Raw genomic sequence first — 16313 nt, 5'->3', positions numbered from 1 at the left:
AGGAAGGCTGTGCAGGTCACATGTAGGGAGGTGTGACTAGGACTTCATAAACAAAGGGATTTCATTCTTAAATGGCAGAGAATTGAGCAGTTACACTACAGGGTCATGATCTATACACCAAAACAGCTCTTTTTTTTTTTTTGGAGCATTTTACATTAGCAGCACTGTTATTAAAAGAGCAGTCTAAGCACCATAACATACCAAATTAGAAATACAGTGAGTGTGTAGTCTCCCACTGCCAGGGGGGGTCGACCAGTTTTATTCTGTCTGAAAATGGTTAAACACAGAACATGGGGTATCTGGTCTGTAGACTCAAATTGTAGATTAGCAATATCATTTTGTGTAGAAGTATATTGCTTTACCACAAAATGTATTAAATCTACTGGGATCAATATTATTTTCCATTTACTCACAGAACACAATTAATTTATTATGATATAATAATAGTGTGAACACGGTCTTAATTTTACAGTCTAAATGACCCCGTACTTCACCAAATGATTTTGCCCCATTTAGGGGACAAACTCATTTGACATTCAGGCTTGAATGACTAAATCCCAAATTGTTACTTACACTGCACTGTATATTCAAATTTATATGTAATAATCATTAGTATACATTATAAATATACTTTTTATACCTTATATTTATTTTAAAACAAAATACTTGTACAATAGAATTATTTGGCATTTATTTTTACATTATTTTGATTACGTTTGTGCTCAAAATACATTTCCAGAAAGCATTGGAAGCTTAAAATGCAACACATTTTTGAATAATACAAACCACTTCCTCTATAATGTATGCAATTTATATATTTAGGTATTCTAACACAAAAACCTGTAGAATTTTATTGAGGTTATCAATAGTGACAGAATCAAGGTTTTCTTCATTATCTTGCATCGTGTGCCAAACATGTGGAAAAGGAGAAGGGATGAGGTGTAATATTGGAACCCCTGTATGAAAGAAAAATCTGGTTAGTACATCTGTTAACCATGTTTTTTTATTTTATTGATGTGCATAGATCATTTACAAATGTGTGAAAGAATAGTGAACATTTTTGTTGTATCTATACTGCTATCAAACTGCTCTAGAAAATAAAATAAAATAAAAAAAATATATTAAAAAAAAGTCTTGTCTCTGAGTATGTGTATGTAATATGGAAGTACAGTAGATACACCATTAAATATATATTCCAAGCACTTTAACCACTAGAGCTGGCTGCAGTGTTTATAGTTAAAAGGTCTGAAACAGTCTCAGACTGTAAGGAGCCAACGTTGCTTACATTTATAAAGTGTCATTATGCACTGAAATAGTGGATTATACAAATAGTTATTGATTCCAGTGCATGCCCTCTAACCATGAGGGAATAATTTGTGAAATGTTCTTCCACTCACCCATGAGCAGTGGCTGAGGAGATAAAATATGATACTTGGAGAGCAATGGGCCACCTGTCCTTACAGAAAGAGCCTGGTAATCTCTCCCAAATTAACTCGTATATGTTTTTTATAGGGAGCCTCCTTTCCTTCTATCATTTTTGTTTGTGTACAACTAAAATTGGTGAAAGTTACTATTCACATGTTGCCGCGTGACATCTAAATAGCTCCCAGAACTCATGCATGTCACATTAATCATCTAAGCTTGAAAATTTGATGTGAAGGGTGCTCTGTGATTAGTGTGTTATGTGTTGATTGTGGAATTCTCTATTTAGGGTGCCATGTGATAATTCATAGGAGATAAAAAAAAATTAAAAAAAACAAAAACAGTGTCTGGGTTAAAATCATTCCTGCCTTGCGAAATGAGTCTTTTAAAAGATTAATAAAATGTAAATCTAGTCATCTATGTATGCATTAGATATGGTGATATTTAATACACAAAGTGATTACTCTTTAAGCATGCATTATTCATGTAAATGTGCTAGTTTATAATCCAAGGTGACCTATTTAATAGCGGTATAGAAGTCTAAGGCTTTCTGTTGACGAGTATAGGTCAGATAATATTATCAAAGGTGAAAAGTGTAGGCAGGTACCAACAAAATTTTTTGCTTGTCCTTAGAGTGACCAAGCTTAAACAAATAAATGTAAAAGAAAAACATCCAAGAAGAACGTTCTGGAGTAAGAAGAGGGGGGGGGGGAGTAAGAAGAAGAGGGGAGGGGGGAGAAGGAAGAGGGGAAGGGGGGAGTAAGAAGAGGGGAGGGGGGAGAAGGAAGAGGGGAAGGGGGGAGTAAGAAGAGGGGAGGGGGAGTAAGAAGAAGAGGGGGGAGTAAGAAGAGGGAAGGGGGGAGTAAGAAAAAGGGGGGAGTAAGAAGAAGAGTGGAGGGGGAGTAAGAAGCAGAGGGGAGGAGGGGTAGTAAGAAGAAGAGGGGAGGAGGGGGAGTAAGAAGACGATGGGGGAGTAAGAAGACAAGGGGGAGTAAGAAGAAGAGGGGAGGGGGGAGTAAGAAGAAGAGGGGAGGGGGGAGTAAGAAGAAGAGGGGAGGGGGGAGTAAGAAGAAGAGGGGAGGGGGTGAGAAAGAAGAGGGGAGGGGGAGAGTAAGAAGGGTGAGGGGGGGGAAAGAAGAGGAGGGGGGAGAAAGAAGAGGAGGGGGAGTAAGTAGAAGAGGGGGGAGAAAGAAGAGGGGAGGGGGGAGAGTAAGAAGAGGGGAGGGGGTGTAAGAAGAGGGGAGGGGGTGTAAGAAGAGGGGAGGAGGTGTAAGAAGAGGGGAGGAGTAAGAAGAAGAGGGGAGGAGTAAGAAGAAGAAGAGAGGAGGGGGAGTAAGAAGGAGAGGGGAGAGGGAGTAAGAATTAGAGGGGGGAGTAAGAAGAAGAGGGGAGAGGGAGTAAGAAGAAGAGGGGAGGGGGAGTTAGAAGAAGAGGGGAGAAAGAAGAGGGGGGAGTAAGAAGAAGAGGGGAGGGGGAGTAAGAAGAAGAGGGGAGGGGGGAAGAAGAGGGGAGGGGGGAGAGTAAGAAGGGGGAGGGGAAGAAAGAAGAAGAGAGGGGGGAGTAACAAGAAGAGGGGAGGGGGAGAAAGAAGCGGGGAGGGGGAGAGTAAGAAGAGAGGAGGGGGGAGAGTAAGAAGGGGGAGGGGGAGAAAGAAGAGGATGGGGAGTAAGAAGAAGAGGGGAGGGGGGAGAGTAAGAAGAGGGGAGGGGAAGTTAGAAGAGGGGGTAGTAAGAAGAAGAGGGGGAGGAGTAAGAAGAGGGGGGAGTAAAAAGAAGAGGGGAGTAAGAAGACGAGGGAAGGGGGAGAAAGAAAAGGAGGGAGTAAGAAGAGGGGAGGGGGGAGTAAGAATAAGAGGGGAGGAGGGAGAAAGAAGAGGGGAGGGGGAGTAAAAAGAAGAGGGGAACGGGGAGTAGAAAGAAGAGGGGAAGGGGGGTAAAAAGAAGAGGGGAAGGGGGAGTAAGAAGAAGAGGAGAGGGGGGAAAAGAAGAGGGGAGTAAGAAGAAGAGGGGAGGGGGGAGTAAGAAGAAAAGGGGAGGGGTGAAAAGAAGAGGGGAGGGGGGAGTAAGAAGAAGAGGGGAGTGTGGGAGTAAGAAGAGGGGAGGGGGAGAGTAAGAAGAGGGGAGGGGGGAGTAAGAAAAGGGGAGGGGGGAGTAAGAAGAGGGGAGTAAGAAGAAGAGGGGAGGGGGGAGTAAGAATAAGAGGAGAGGAGAGGGGGAGAGTAAGAAGAACACATTACTTATTTTACATACACACAGAAACACAATGCATTTCTTACACACACTCAATGCACACACTTACAGACACACACGTTGCATCCCTTATGCATACAAACACAGATTTACACAATGCATCCCTTACACACAACCAGAAACACACAATACATCCCTTATACACAAACACACACTGCTTCCACTACACACAAACACACTGCATCACCTACACAAACTGGTATCCATATACACTACATTCCATAAGCACACACATTCGATCCTCTGCAATAACACATAACACATCCCCTACACACTCCCTGTGAGCGAACTCATGGGTGGAACATATAGGTGGACTTATGGGCATACTCACCATCAGGTCCTGGGGCCCTGACCTTGAGCTGTGTAAGGGGCCCCAAAAATGGAGCTGCTTCCCGTTCTCCCAGAACATTAAATTTTGTGACAGTTTCAAACAGCCTCCAGAGATCCTGTTCTACACCAGACCAGTGGAGCCAAACTGCAGTCAGAGCCCATCACCATACTCATCTGGCTGTAAGTAGGCAATCTAGTATATTATTAGTGACACTAATCTCTAATTTACCTCACATTAAAGGGACACTAAAGTCCCCAGAACCACTGCAGCTTAATGAAGTGGTTCTGGTGTCTATAGCCTATAGCTTTTTAATGTAAACACACACTGTGTGCAGCACTGGCGTTCGTTCATATGGCAGATCATATGGGTGAGGCATTGTGGGGGGCGGGGGGGAGGCGGCACATTTTTTGTTTGCCTAGGGCAGCAAAAATCCTTTCACCGGCCCTGTATATAACCATGAAAGAACAGAGTAGTATGTGATCTGCAACAATTACAAAGCCGCCAAAAGATCCAACTGAACATATGCACAAGTGGCACAAGCCCCTGAATGCCATCTGAATAGCACATTGCAGAAACACCATATAATGGTAGCTGAGGTTGATGTCTATATAGTGGACATGGAGGGCAGAGCTGAAGGAGCATTGCATCATGGATGACACAGAGACAATGAATTCCCAGATTTTACTATTAACATGACGTAAAGTCATGATTTTATTAAAGACACGGAGACACGGAGAGTATTATGCATAACTCTATCTTTGTTGCTGAGGGAATTAAAGAAATAAAGGGATATAAATATATCAAAATGAGAAAAAAATGTACAGTAACACAAGCAACCAATCACATAACAGAGGAAGTGACTATTAAAGGCTCAATCGGTCTGAAGTAGAAATCACGGAAAGTCGATTCTTGCGACCAATCAGGAGCCCGTTAAATATCCTCTAGACGACAACCAACCGCTGAAGCCGTAGATGCCATGGCTCCCCGCACCGAATGTAGGATAAAAATTGACGTGTCCATTCCAGCCAACGAACCCAACCCACCAACATAGTAGTCGATACCGGGAGATGAGGAGTGCGGAAGGAAATGAATAGAGTATGAGGATCCGATGAGCGCAGGGATCGAGTAGCATCCAGATATGTCTTCAGACACTCTACCTGGCTGCCCTGGAACCTAGGATAAACTAAGGATTTCAAGACCGACTTCGTCCTCTTGGAGATATTAAAGGAAATATCCTCCGGGGTAAATGTAACGGCATACCAATTAAGTGCCCTAACATCTGACACTCGCTTGCAGGAAATCAGGCTGACAACACCACCAACTTAGGTCAAGTAAGGCAAATCCCTTTGAGTAGACGACACATGAAAGGATGTCTGCAGCCTGGTGAACCATCTATGCCTCAATGTCCCGCTGAGATAGTCGAACGGAACACATTGATGGTGTGATACGCCTTCCTGACTCAAACATGCCATGTAAAGGGGCAGATACGGGATCCACTTCTCTTCCCATGCACCAACCAGACCACAGTCACCACAATGAGCAATAGACAGATCGAGTACCTGGCACCCATGTGTTGTCGAGGAGAAGGAGAGCTGTCAGTGGAACGCCAGGAGAGTCTAAAGGTACCCAGAAAGGAGCCATGCCATCAGGTGTACAAGATCCTCATCCACTAATCTGTGTGAGTTCCCATCTGGATCCAGAAGGAGATTCTGGAAATTCGGAATCAAGCGCGGGTAATCTATCGCCATTTCCAGTAACCGAGGGAACTATGGTTGTGATCTACACAGAGGAGTGACCAACACCATCGTACAGTCGTGACGGACCAATTTTGAGAGCGTGTGCACAATCAAGTTGAATGGGGGCAAGGCATACAGCTGAGTGTCCGTCCAAAACTGAAGGAAGGCCTACGTTGCCATGGCCGCTGGATCCAGCCTTCAGCTGTAAAACTTCGGTAACTGGGTGTTCAGCCGGGACGCAAACAGATCTACTTTGAACGGTCCCCATAATCGCTCTATACCTTGAAACGCTGAAGCTTGTAAGCGCCAATCCCCAGAGTCTTTCAAATATCTCGAATTCCAATCAGCTCACAAATTGTCCAGACCTGGGATGTGCTCCGCCGTCACGGAGACGCTGTTGTGAAGACAGAATTGCCAGAAATCTTTTGCCATGATCGCTAGCATCCTTGACTTTGTGCCCCCAAGTGGTTGATGTAACGCACCGCCGACACGTTGTCCACCTTGAGCACAACTCATCAGTTTGCGCGACCGGCGGTAAGGCTGAGAACAGATAAAGCAACTACCAAGAGCTCCAGACAGTTGATGTGCAACGACTTCTCGACCTCAGTCCAGCTGCCTCTGGTGGAAACGTTGCCACAGCGCACACCCCATTTGTGCAAACTGCTGTCGGATTCGATCACCACATCCGGAACTGACCTGAAGATGGCCCTGCCGTTCCATACCTCCATGTGAGCGAGCCACCAGATCAGCTTGTCCCTGGACTTGTCGTCCAACTTCAGTTTTTGCCTCATAAGAGTGCCCCGATCGGAGGTAGGAGCCTTTGAGACGTAATAGGGGATGATAGTGAAGTGGCCATGAAATAATAGCTTGGATGGAAGCTGTGAGCAGGCCTATGATCCTCGCCAACTATTTGATCGACAGGCCCGATGCTCAAAGGGCTTGCTGGAGTTCCTTCTTTATAGCTTTTATCTTGGATTCTGGAAGATACAGGAACTGCTGGATAGAGTCCACCTTGAAACCCCAGAATTCCAAGGATTGCGCAGGGGTCAGCACCAACTTTTCCCATTGATCAGGAAACCCAAGTTCTGATGCAAATTGGTCATCCAAGTCACATGCAATTGGAGCTGATCCCGCGACTGGGACACGATCAGGATGTCGTCCAGATAGATAACCAAATGAACACCCAGTGTGCAGAGGAATGACACTACTGGTTTCATGGCCTTGGTGAAGCACCAAGGAGCCAATGAGAGACCGAATGGTAGACATGTAAACCTCCAACGTTGTCCTCGCCAGGTAAAGTGGAGGAAGTCTCTGTGTTCCGTGGCGATGGGAACCATGAAATACGCATCCCGTAAGTCCAGTTTTGCAAACCAGTCCGACACCTGGAGGAGATCTTGGAGGCAATGGATGCCTTCCATCTGGAGGTTTTGGTACCGAAGGAAAGCATTGAGAGGACGGAGGTTTATCATGGGGTGAAACCCTCCTCCCTTTTTCAGCACCAGGAAAAGGTTGCTCGTGAAGCCCGGGCAAGTGTACGGCAATTCCTGGATTCCTCCTTTTGCGAGCAACTCTCGAATCTCCAAGGAGATCAACGACTCCTGTTCCGTCGACAGGCTGAGTTCCCTGGGGACACAATACTGAACAGGCACAGACAGTAAATTGAGGTGATAACCCCGTACAGTTTGGAGAACCCAATCGTCCGATGTCACAGCAGCCCATCCGTGGTAATACTGGGCCAACCTGCCCACTACCCGCACGTGAGAGTGAGGGGAAAAATAGGTACTCACCATAAGGGATCTGCCTGACCCCTCTAGGGTAGAAAGAGTTCCATGGTCTCCCTCTGGAAGGGAAGAAGGTTGTGGAATCCCAGCATAGGAAAGAAGGAGCCTCAAGTGGCTCGGAATGAGCCCCGGAAACCATGGCCAGGTGGACGGCTCCTATTACGCCCGGCCCCTCCAAAAACATTTGGAGAAAAACCTCTTCATATTCACCTGGGCCTTATCGATCGCTGTGAACACCTTCATGTAGGATCCCAGGTCCTAAAAAAATTAGGACCGGGCTCTGATATGGCCATATTCGCCAATTTAGGGTCAATCTTTAAGAGTAACGCCTTCTGGCGTCTTCATAGCTGTATTGGCATCTACCAGAAGGCAGATAGCGTGCTGAATCCAGCCGATGGCTACGTCCAGGTCCAATTTCGATTCACCTGCCTTAGCGAAGTGAAGCAGCTCATATATCTTTGACAAGGGCCCCAGCATGTCCATGATCTTATCCTGGTAGCTCTGAGAAATCAAGACCCTTCTTGAGATTCCAGCCTGACTTGTTCAGGAACTGAGCGATTTGCTGGTCCATCTCAGGGGTCTTACAGGCAGAGCCGGGGACCGAAAGCCTGGGGCATTCTGTCCGCCCCTCTTTAGATAAGTGGGAGCGCATACAATGCGCTATATACTGGGTAATATGTCCAGGGGGTTCCCACTTAGCTGACCGGGGGTAATGCAGATCATCTGGATCGAACAGGGGTGTACCCTGAGCATCCTAAAGAGCCGCGCCTCCACCCACCGCCCGAGCAATCTACCGTGGGTGGTAACAGCAGCCCCAGTAAGGGTTTCCCCCGGTAGGGGGAACATCCTCCTCAGTATCAGCCTCATCATAAGAGGCATACTCTATACCCTCCTCACTCCGGTCGGTATCCAACTTCATCTTCACGGGACCTAGCCTGTTCTGGCAGTTTTTGCCTGGCCAGGGACTCTTTTGCACGTTGGGAGCGTGCCATCTTTGACCGCCTCAAGCGTGTCCATCATGGCAAGCAGTACCTGCATCGAGGAGTGGAAGGTGCAGTGTTTCATCTTTGCCGTAGCCTTATGGGCCCTGGGTGTGGCAGGGGCAGAATAAGGCCCAGTACCCAGGAGGGTAGGGGCAGCTGCCAAGGGCAGCAAAAGGGCCTGCACCAACGTCTGGAATAGCGATGAAGACAGCACTCCCATGGCAGAGATAAAGGCCCTTTGAATAGATAAGGCCATAATGGAGTTCAGCAGGGTCTGAAACTCCTTAGATGCCATATGATCCTAAGCCTATACTTGCTGGAACTCATTAGGTAACCATGGGAAAGGGTGACAGAGTGTAAAGCAAATTCACTAAACTAATATTTTAGGTGAAGAGGGTTAAATAAGCCACAGGGAAAAGCAGATTAAGAGAGCAAAACCTGACTGGTGGAGTCCCCAAGGGACCCAGGAACAGAAGGACCGTACCGCAGGTGAGAGCAGTGCCAGAGTGGAAAAACAGTGAGTACGCTCCGTCCCCAAAATGACCGCCGCATAAGGTGAAACCAACCGCGGCCTGTTCGCAGCAGGGGTAGGGGGCCGTGCGCACCAATACCCATGCGGTCCGCCTGGACGGCAGGCAGGAGAGCCACAGTCGACAGGAACGAGGATCAGATGCTGCCCCCGGGTAGGGAGACATTGGGCAGCCCACCCAGAGGCCACCCATGCTACTGCAGAGGTGGAGGGGAAGGGGGTCCGGCAGGGAACCGGCCGGTCCGTGAGAGAGCCAGGAGGAAGGGGAGCACACCACACAGTCTTACAACCAGCAATATGTAAGCAAGTAACCCAACATTATAAGTACAAATACTAATAAGCAATACACAAAGAGGAACAATAACCATAGAAATGAGTGAGAATATGTAGCTGGTCTGAGAGAGCCGCAAAGAAAGAGGGGGATCACAAGCTTTCTATAGTCACTTCCTCTGTTATGTGATTGGTTGCTTGTGTTACTATACAGTTTTTTTTCATTTTGATATACCTTTACCTTTGTGATTCCGATTCTTTCTGCCCCTTTACCTTTGTGCTTCTTCTGATTCTTTCTGCTCCTTTACCTTTGTGCTTCTTCTGTCCCTTTCTGCTCTTTGCAGACCCTTCCTGCTCCTTGCAGACTCTTCCTGATAATTTCTGCTCCTTCTCCTACTTTACGTTTGTGCTCTGCACTATAGTCTGCCCCCCATGCCTCACTTACCTGATCTGTAGGCTGCCCCCATCCCTCACTTACCTGATCTATAGGCTGTCTCTGCTGGCTGCATGTGCTGCTCCCCTGCGGTTTCAGTCAGCAGAGAAAAGCAGGGATAAGATGTAGCTTCCTATCCCTGTCTCTCTCCATACACTGGCCGGCGCCGGTATTGCACTGTATTTTCAATCTCACACGAAAAATAGCAGAACTAGCTGAAAAATCCAGGTGAGGGCAAGTGCCCCACCCTTGCGGACGTCCATGCGTAGAAGTTGGCCAACTGAAGCTATCCATATTTCAAAGATGACTATAACAATTACATAGGAAAAATTAACTGTAATCTACCTGGCTGGCTTGATAATAAGGGCAATTTTTGAGAGCCAGAAGGAATAGCAGAAGAACATGAATATATTCAAAAGCTACTTTAACTTCAGGAGGTATTTGAAGAATAAGCCTACAACAGGTGACAGTACTCACATACTTTTGACTAAAACCAAGAGTTGGAATGCAAGCATTGGACGCAGTAGCCCAGAAGTGAAATCAGATGCTGATGACATGAGGAAGCAGACACCCAGACCGCAACAGAGAGGAGTATGAGACTTATAAGCATATATCGTAAAAAGCCCATAGGAGCCTCTTAGTGGAACATAATACATAATACAGTCATAAGAAAAAACATGAAACAACCGAAGTAGAAACCAAAGATCCCCGGCAAATCAGTCGACCTAGGAAAATGTAACCTTTATATAACTTCAATAGTAATTCCCAGCCAAGAGGAACACCCTAGCATGAGAGAGAGCAGTGAAGGGGATGAATAAGTCCTTCCACCACAGACTTTGTGATCTTACTTCAATGACAAAACACACATCACCACCACCAGACAAGGGCTATGCCACCCCATAGCTAACACCACGCCATCATTATATAGTAAATTTAGGACCTTGAAATGTTTCATATAAAGATACCAGCAAACAGATCCCAATATAAGTATTGCCTTTTTTATTTTAGTGGTTTTGGGTAAAGCATTCACGCACTAATTGCTATTGCAAAACTTAATAAACCTTTTTACATAAACACTTGTGTCCTTTAAGACAGCTGCACATTTCCCTTTTGTAGCTTATAAACTTAAATGCAATTATGTTAAAGGACCACTCTAGGCACCCAGACCACTTCAGACTAATGAAGTGGTCTGGGTGCCAGGTCCAGCTAGGGTTAACCCATTTTTTTAATAAACATAGCAGTTTCAGAGAAACTGCTATGTTTATAAATGGGTTAATCCGGCCCTCAAATCCTCTAGTGGCTGTCTCACTGACAGCCGCTAGAGGCGCATACGTGATTCTCACTGTGAAAATCACAGTGAGAGCACGCAAGCATCCATAGGAAAGCATTGATAATGCTTTCCTATGAGACCGGCTGAATGCGCGCGCAGCTCTTGCCGCGCGTGCGCATTCAGCTGAATGGGAGGAGAGGAGGAGGATCGGAGGAGAAGAGCTCCCCACCCGGCGCTGGAGAAAGGTAAGTTTTAACCCCTTTCCTCTCCCCAGAGCCTGGCGGGAGGGGGTCCCTGAGGGTGGGGGCACCCTCAGCGCACTATAGTGACAGGAAAACGAGTATGTTTTCCTGGCACTATAGTGGTCCTTTAAGGATTATTTTTCCCAATCAGGGGCGTATCTAGAGCATTTAGCACCCGGGGCGGATACTGTGTTTGGCACACGCCCCTCCCCCCCGCTTCAATCCCCCCACTTTAAAATGTAAAAAACACCTGCAATATTTTCAATGTTTAATTTTTTCATTTTTAAAAATTGCACAAATGCAGTGGCATACATACCGCGGTCGCAGCAAACCGGTGGGGCCGCACGTTCAAGGGGCCCGTTGGATGGCCCATGCTGTTATTGCCATCCGATGTAGATTGATTTCCAGGGGGCCCCAGTCAGGGGAGGGCTGGCAGCCTTAGGGCTGGGGGGGCAAAACCAGTCAAGTGGCCCATTACACCACCAAATCAGTTCACCATCCATGCCCACCTTTCCCTGGTTTTATAACGGATATTGATGTTATGCTAATACCCGCTCCTTCACTGCTCTGACTTTCAATGTTGTCAGAGCGCAGGCTGAGAATCTCTGAGCCTGTGCTCTGACTCACTGAGCGCCGGAACCACGAGGGAGAGGATATAATCTGACTGCACCTACTGCTGGTGCGCACCAGTGGACCACCAGCTAATCGTTTAAATTGAATATGTTAGTGTCCCCAACTTGTGAGCTGTGTTGGCCGCCGGGCGCCTCTGTTGTCATGGCACCCAGCTGGCACACCCCAACGGCTGGCCCTGCTGACACACACTGATACTACTACTTAGAAATCCCTCAATATTAATACAGACATCAGAGTAAACACCAATAAACTTTGGAAACAGAGCTGATCCCCCAAATTTAGACAGATTTGCTTACTGGATTTGTTGTAAGATTAAATCATGCCTACTCCTCTCTCTCTCCCATGCACTGCTCTGTAGGCTGGGAGGAAGTGAAAAGTAATCACATTCTCCCAGCACAGCGCCACCTGTGGCTGCATGGGGAACAGCTGGTTAATGTAATGCTTGCAGGACGGCCAGCTGCCGCAGAACCTCTTTGTTCCCGTCTCTGTACAGGGCTCCAGGCACTGCTTGCTGTGAGTGTAAGCCACTGTAAATTAGGGGCAAAGGGCACTTGCACTGCGGTAAAGACGGGTCTGGGCAGGAGGAGAGTGCAGTGCAATCAGTGCACTCCCCTCCTGTGGGTCACCAGTAGACTGGTGCACCTGCCCAGGATCAGAGCAGGTGCAAGGATTTTTGCTGCCCTAGGCAAAAGAAAAATTTGCAGCCCCCCCATGTGACATCACAATGCCCCACCCATATGATCTGCCATATGAACCAACGCCAGTGCTGCACATAGTGTGTGTTAAAATGCCTGCAGGGACCGGCTATAGACACCAGAACTACTTCATTAAGCTGAAGTGGTTCTGGGGACTATAGTGTCCCTTTAATGTGAGGTAAATCACAGATTAGTGTCACTAATGTACTAGATTGCCTACTTACAACCAGATGAGGATGATGATGGGCTGCAGTTTGGCTCCACTGGTCTGGTGTAGAACAGGCTCTCGGGTGGCTGTTTGCAACTGTGGTCACAAAATTCAATGTTCTGGGAGAATTGGAAGCAGCTCCATTTTTTTGGGGCCCCTTACACAGCTCAAGGTCTGGGCCCCGGGGCCTGACGGTGAGTATGCCCATAAGGCCCACTCATAAGTCCACCCACCCATGAGTTCGCTCACAGGGAGTGGAGTGTGTAGGGGATGTGTTATGTGTTATTGTAGAGAATCTTATGTGTGTGCTTATGGAATGTAGTGTATAGGCATACCAGTTTGTGTAGATGATACATTTCTGTATTTGTGTAGATGATGCAGTGTGTTTGTGTGTAGTGGAAGCAGTGTGTATTTGTGTGTAAGGGATGCATTGTGTGAATCTGTGTTTGTATGCATAAGGGATGCAAGGTGTGTGTCTGTATGTGTGTGTTTGCATGTGTGTAAGAGTTGCATTGTGTGTGTAATGGATGCATTGTGTGTTTCTCTGTGTGTAAGGGAAGCATGTTGTGTTTCTCTGTGTGTAAGGGAAGCATGTTGTGTTTCTCTGTGTGTAAGGGAAGCATGTTGTGTTTCTGCGTGTGTAAGGGAAGCATGTTGTGTTTCTGTGTGTGTAAGGGAAGCATGTTGTGTTTCTGTGTGTGTAAGGGAAGCATGTTGTGTTTCTGTGTGTGTAAGGGAAGCATGTTGTGTTTCTGTGTGTGTAAGGGAAGCATGTTGTGTTTCTGTGTGTGTATGGATGCATTGTGTTTTTCTGTGTGTGTGTGTAGGGATGCATTGTGTGAATCTGTGTTTGTATGCATAAGGGATGCAAGGTGTGTGTCTGTATGTGTGTGTTTGCATGTGTGTAAGAGTTGCATTGTGTGTGTAATGGATGCATGTTGTGTTTCTCTGTGTGTAAGGGAAGCATGTTGTGTTTCTGTGTGTAAGGGAAGCATGTTGTGTTTCTGTGTGTAAGGGAAGCATGTTGTGTTTCTGTGTGTGTAAGGGAAGCATGTTGTGTTTCTGTGTGTGTAAGGGAAGCATGTTGTGTTTCTGTGTGTGTAAGGGAAGCATGTTGTGTTTCTGTGTGTGTATGGATGCATTGTGTTTTTCTGTGTGTGTGTGTAGGGATGCATTGTGTTTTTCTGTGTGTGTGTGTGTGTGTGTGTGTAGGGAAGCATTGTGTTTTTCTGTGTGTGTAGGGATGCATTGTGTTTTTCTGTGTGTGTGTGTGTGTGTAGGGATGCATTGTGTTTTTCTGTGTATGTATAGGGATGCATTGTCTGTGTGTGTGCGCGTGGTATGTAAGAGCTCCGTCTTGCCCCCTGTCCTATAGAGCTGTCCCTTCTGTCCCTTAGAGCCCTCCCCTAGCGGTCTTTTCTCATCCCACCCTCCCTGTGTTCTCCTCACTCCCCCCCTCAATGTGTTCTCCTCACCCCCCCTGTGTTCTTCTCACCTCCCCCTACCTGTGTTCTTCTTTCCCCCTCTCCTCCCTGTGTTCTCCTCACCACCCACCCTCCCTGTGTTCTTCTCACCTCCCCCCTACCTGTGTTCTTCTTACCCCTCTCCTCCCTGTGTTCTCCTCACCACCCACCCTCCCTGTGTTCTTCTCAGCCCCCCCGTTCTCCTCATCTCCCTATCTCCCCTTCTCCTCACCCTTACTCTTCCCCCTCCTCCCTGTGTTCTTCTTACCCCACCCCTTCTTCTTACCCCCTTCTTACCCACCCCTTCTTCTTACCCCCTTCTTACCCCTCCCCTTCTTACCCCTCCCCTTCTTACCCCTCCCCTTCTTACCCTTCCCTGTAGCGTGGCCGAGCTGCTCTCCGTTCCGTGGCGCCTGGCCGGAGTGATAGGAAGGTGCACACTCAGTGTGCACCTTCCTATCACTCCGTCCGGGCACCGCGGATTGGAGAGAAGCTCGGCCACGCTACAGGGGAGGCGAGGGGCGGAGAGAAGCATCTGCAGCTGCCTAAGGCTCTTTACAGAGCGCTCAGGCGGCTGCAGCATTAGGACCGGCCCGCCACGGACAGTTTTAAAATTATTTAGGGCGGCCTGGGGGGCAATTGCCTCCCTGTCCCCCGGCCCAGCCCACCCCTGGCCCCAGTCAGTGCTGCGGCGCTTTAACAGCGCGACCATGCCCCCTGTGGTGACATCACAGCAGGGATGAAGTGACTGCCTGACACTCCTCCCAGTTAAAAAGCCTGTGGGAGCCTGTGTGGGAGGAAGGAGAGTGAGTCAGAGTGAGAAATCTGGCTCCCACCAGCCTGAGCCACCACTGGACCCCAGGGAAAGTCACCCTCCTGCACCCAAAAGGTAAGAAACAGGAGGGTGACAAACATTTTGTATATGTGTGTTTTTATTTGTATGTATGTGTGTTTTTGTTTGTTTGTCTGTATGTATGTGTATGTGGGTGTGTGTATGTATGTGTGTCTGTATGTGTGTGTGTGTGTGTGTGTGTCTGTGTGTATGTATATGTCTCTGTGCGTATGTATGTGTGTATGTCTGTATGTATGTGTCGGTCAGGGGGAGTGGGGGGGCATGGATCAGTTTTACACCGGGGCCCCATGGATTGTGTGTACACCACTGCACAAATGTGTAATTTTTAAAAAACCCTGTCCTGCCCCCTTCTACAAAACCGTTCTACAAAACGCATGGCCTGCCCCCCTTCTACAAACCCCTGCACCCCCCTTCCAAAAAACACCTGCACCCACCCTTCCCCCAAAAAACTGCATCTCCCTCTAAAGCCCCTGCTCAACCCCTTACAATAGAATTAATATTTTTACACAACAATATGAGCAACAGTCTTCAGAGTCCAGTCCCAGTCACATAGTGACTCGCACACAGTCACACACACAGTTACAGGCAGACAGTCACACACAGTTAAAGGCAGACAGTCACACATACAATTACAGGCAGATAGTCCCACAGTCACGGGCAGAAAGTCACACACAAACACACACACACACACACACACTTACAGGCAGCATTCCCCAATCACAGGCAGACAGTCACACATACAGTCACATGCAGACAGTCTCACACACACACACACACACACACACACACACAAAGGCACACTGTCACACTGTCACTCACAGTTGCAGGCAGTCACACGTACACACACACATCCAGTCAGACAGTAAACAGACACACTCTCTCTCTCTCTCTCTCTTACTTGCAGTCAGCTTGGGCTGGAGGAGGAGTGAATTAACTGAAGTCCCTGGAGTCTGTTAGTTGGGGAAGCAGGGACTCCATCATGCTTCCCCTCGATGTGCAGTGGTGAAAGCAGCGAGTGGAGGCCATGTTTAGCTCCACCCCCACTGTTGGTTTGGCTCCGCCCCCACCGCAGATTAGGTTTTGAAGTTCTGTGGCTGCCTGTGTGTGAGTTGTGCGGCTGCCATGGTGCCCTGTGCGGCCGCACAGCTCACATATCCTAAGGCCGCCCTGGTCATGGCACCCCCCCTAGTGAGTGGCACCACTTAGTACTGTTCA

The 16313-nt window shown here is 47.6% G+C and overlaps 1 protein-coding gene across 1 annotated transcript in view; it reads right to left on the bottom strand.

The window, feature by feature from the left end:
* Positions 1-666: 666 nt before the first annotated feature.
* The window catches only part of QPCT (glutaminyl-peptide cyclotransferase), a 298053-nt gene continuing 282406 nt past the window's right edge, over positions 667-16313 (bottom strand). The window contains exon 7 of the mRNA XM_063443353.1: positions 667-956. Within this exon, the coding sequence (XP_063299423.1) occupies positions 811-956 (146 nt within the window). The 3' untranslated portion in view covers positions 667-810. The remainder of the gene's footprint in view (positions 957-16313) is intronic.

Source organism: Pelobates fuscus, chromosome 2 (genome assembly GCF_036172605.1).
Source record: "Pelobates fuscus isolate aPelFus1 chromosome 2, aPelFus1.pri, whole genome shotgun sequence".
Classification (NCBI taxonomy): Eukaryota; Metazoa; Chordata; class Amphibia; order Anura; family Pelobatidae; genus Pelobates; species Pelobates fuscus.
Note: the sequence above shows the minus strand (reverse complement) of the source record. Positions and strands in the feature narration are given on the sequence as shown.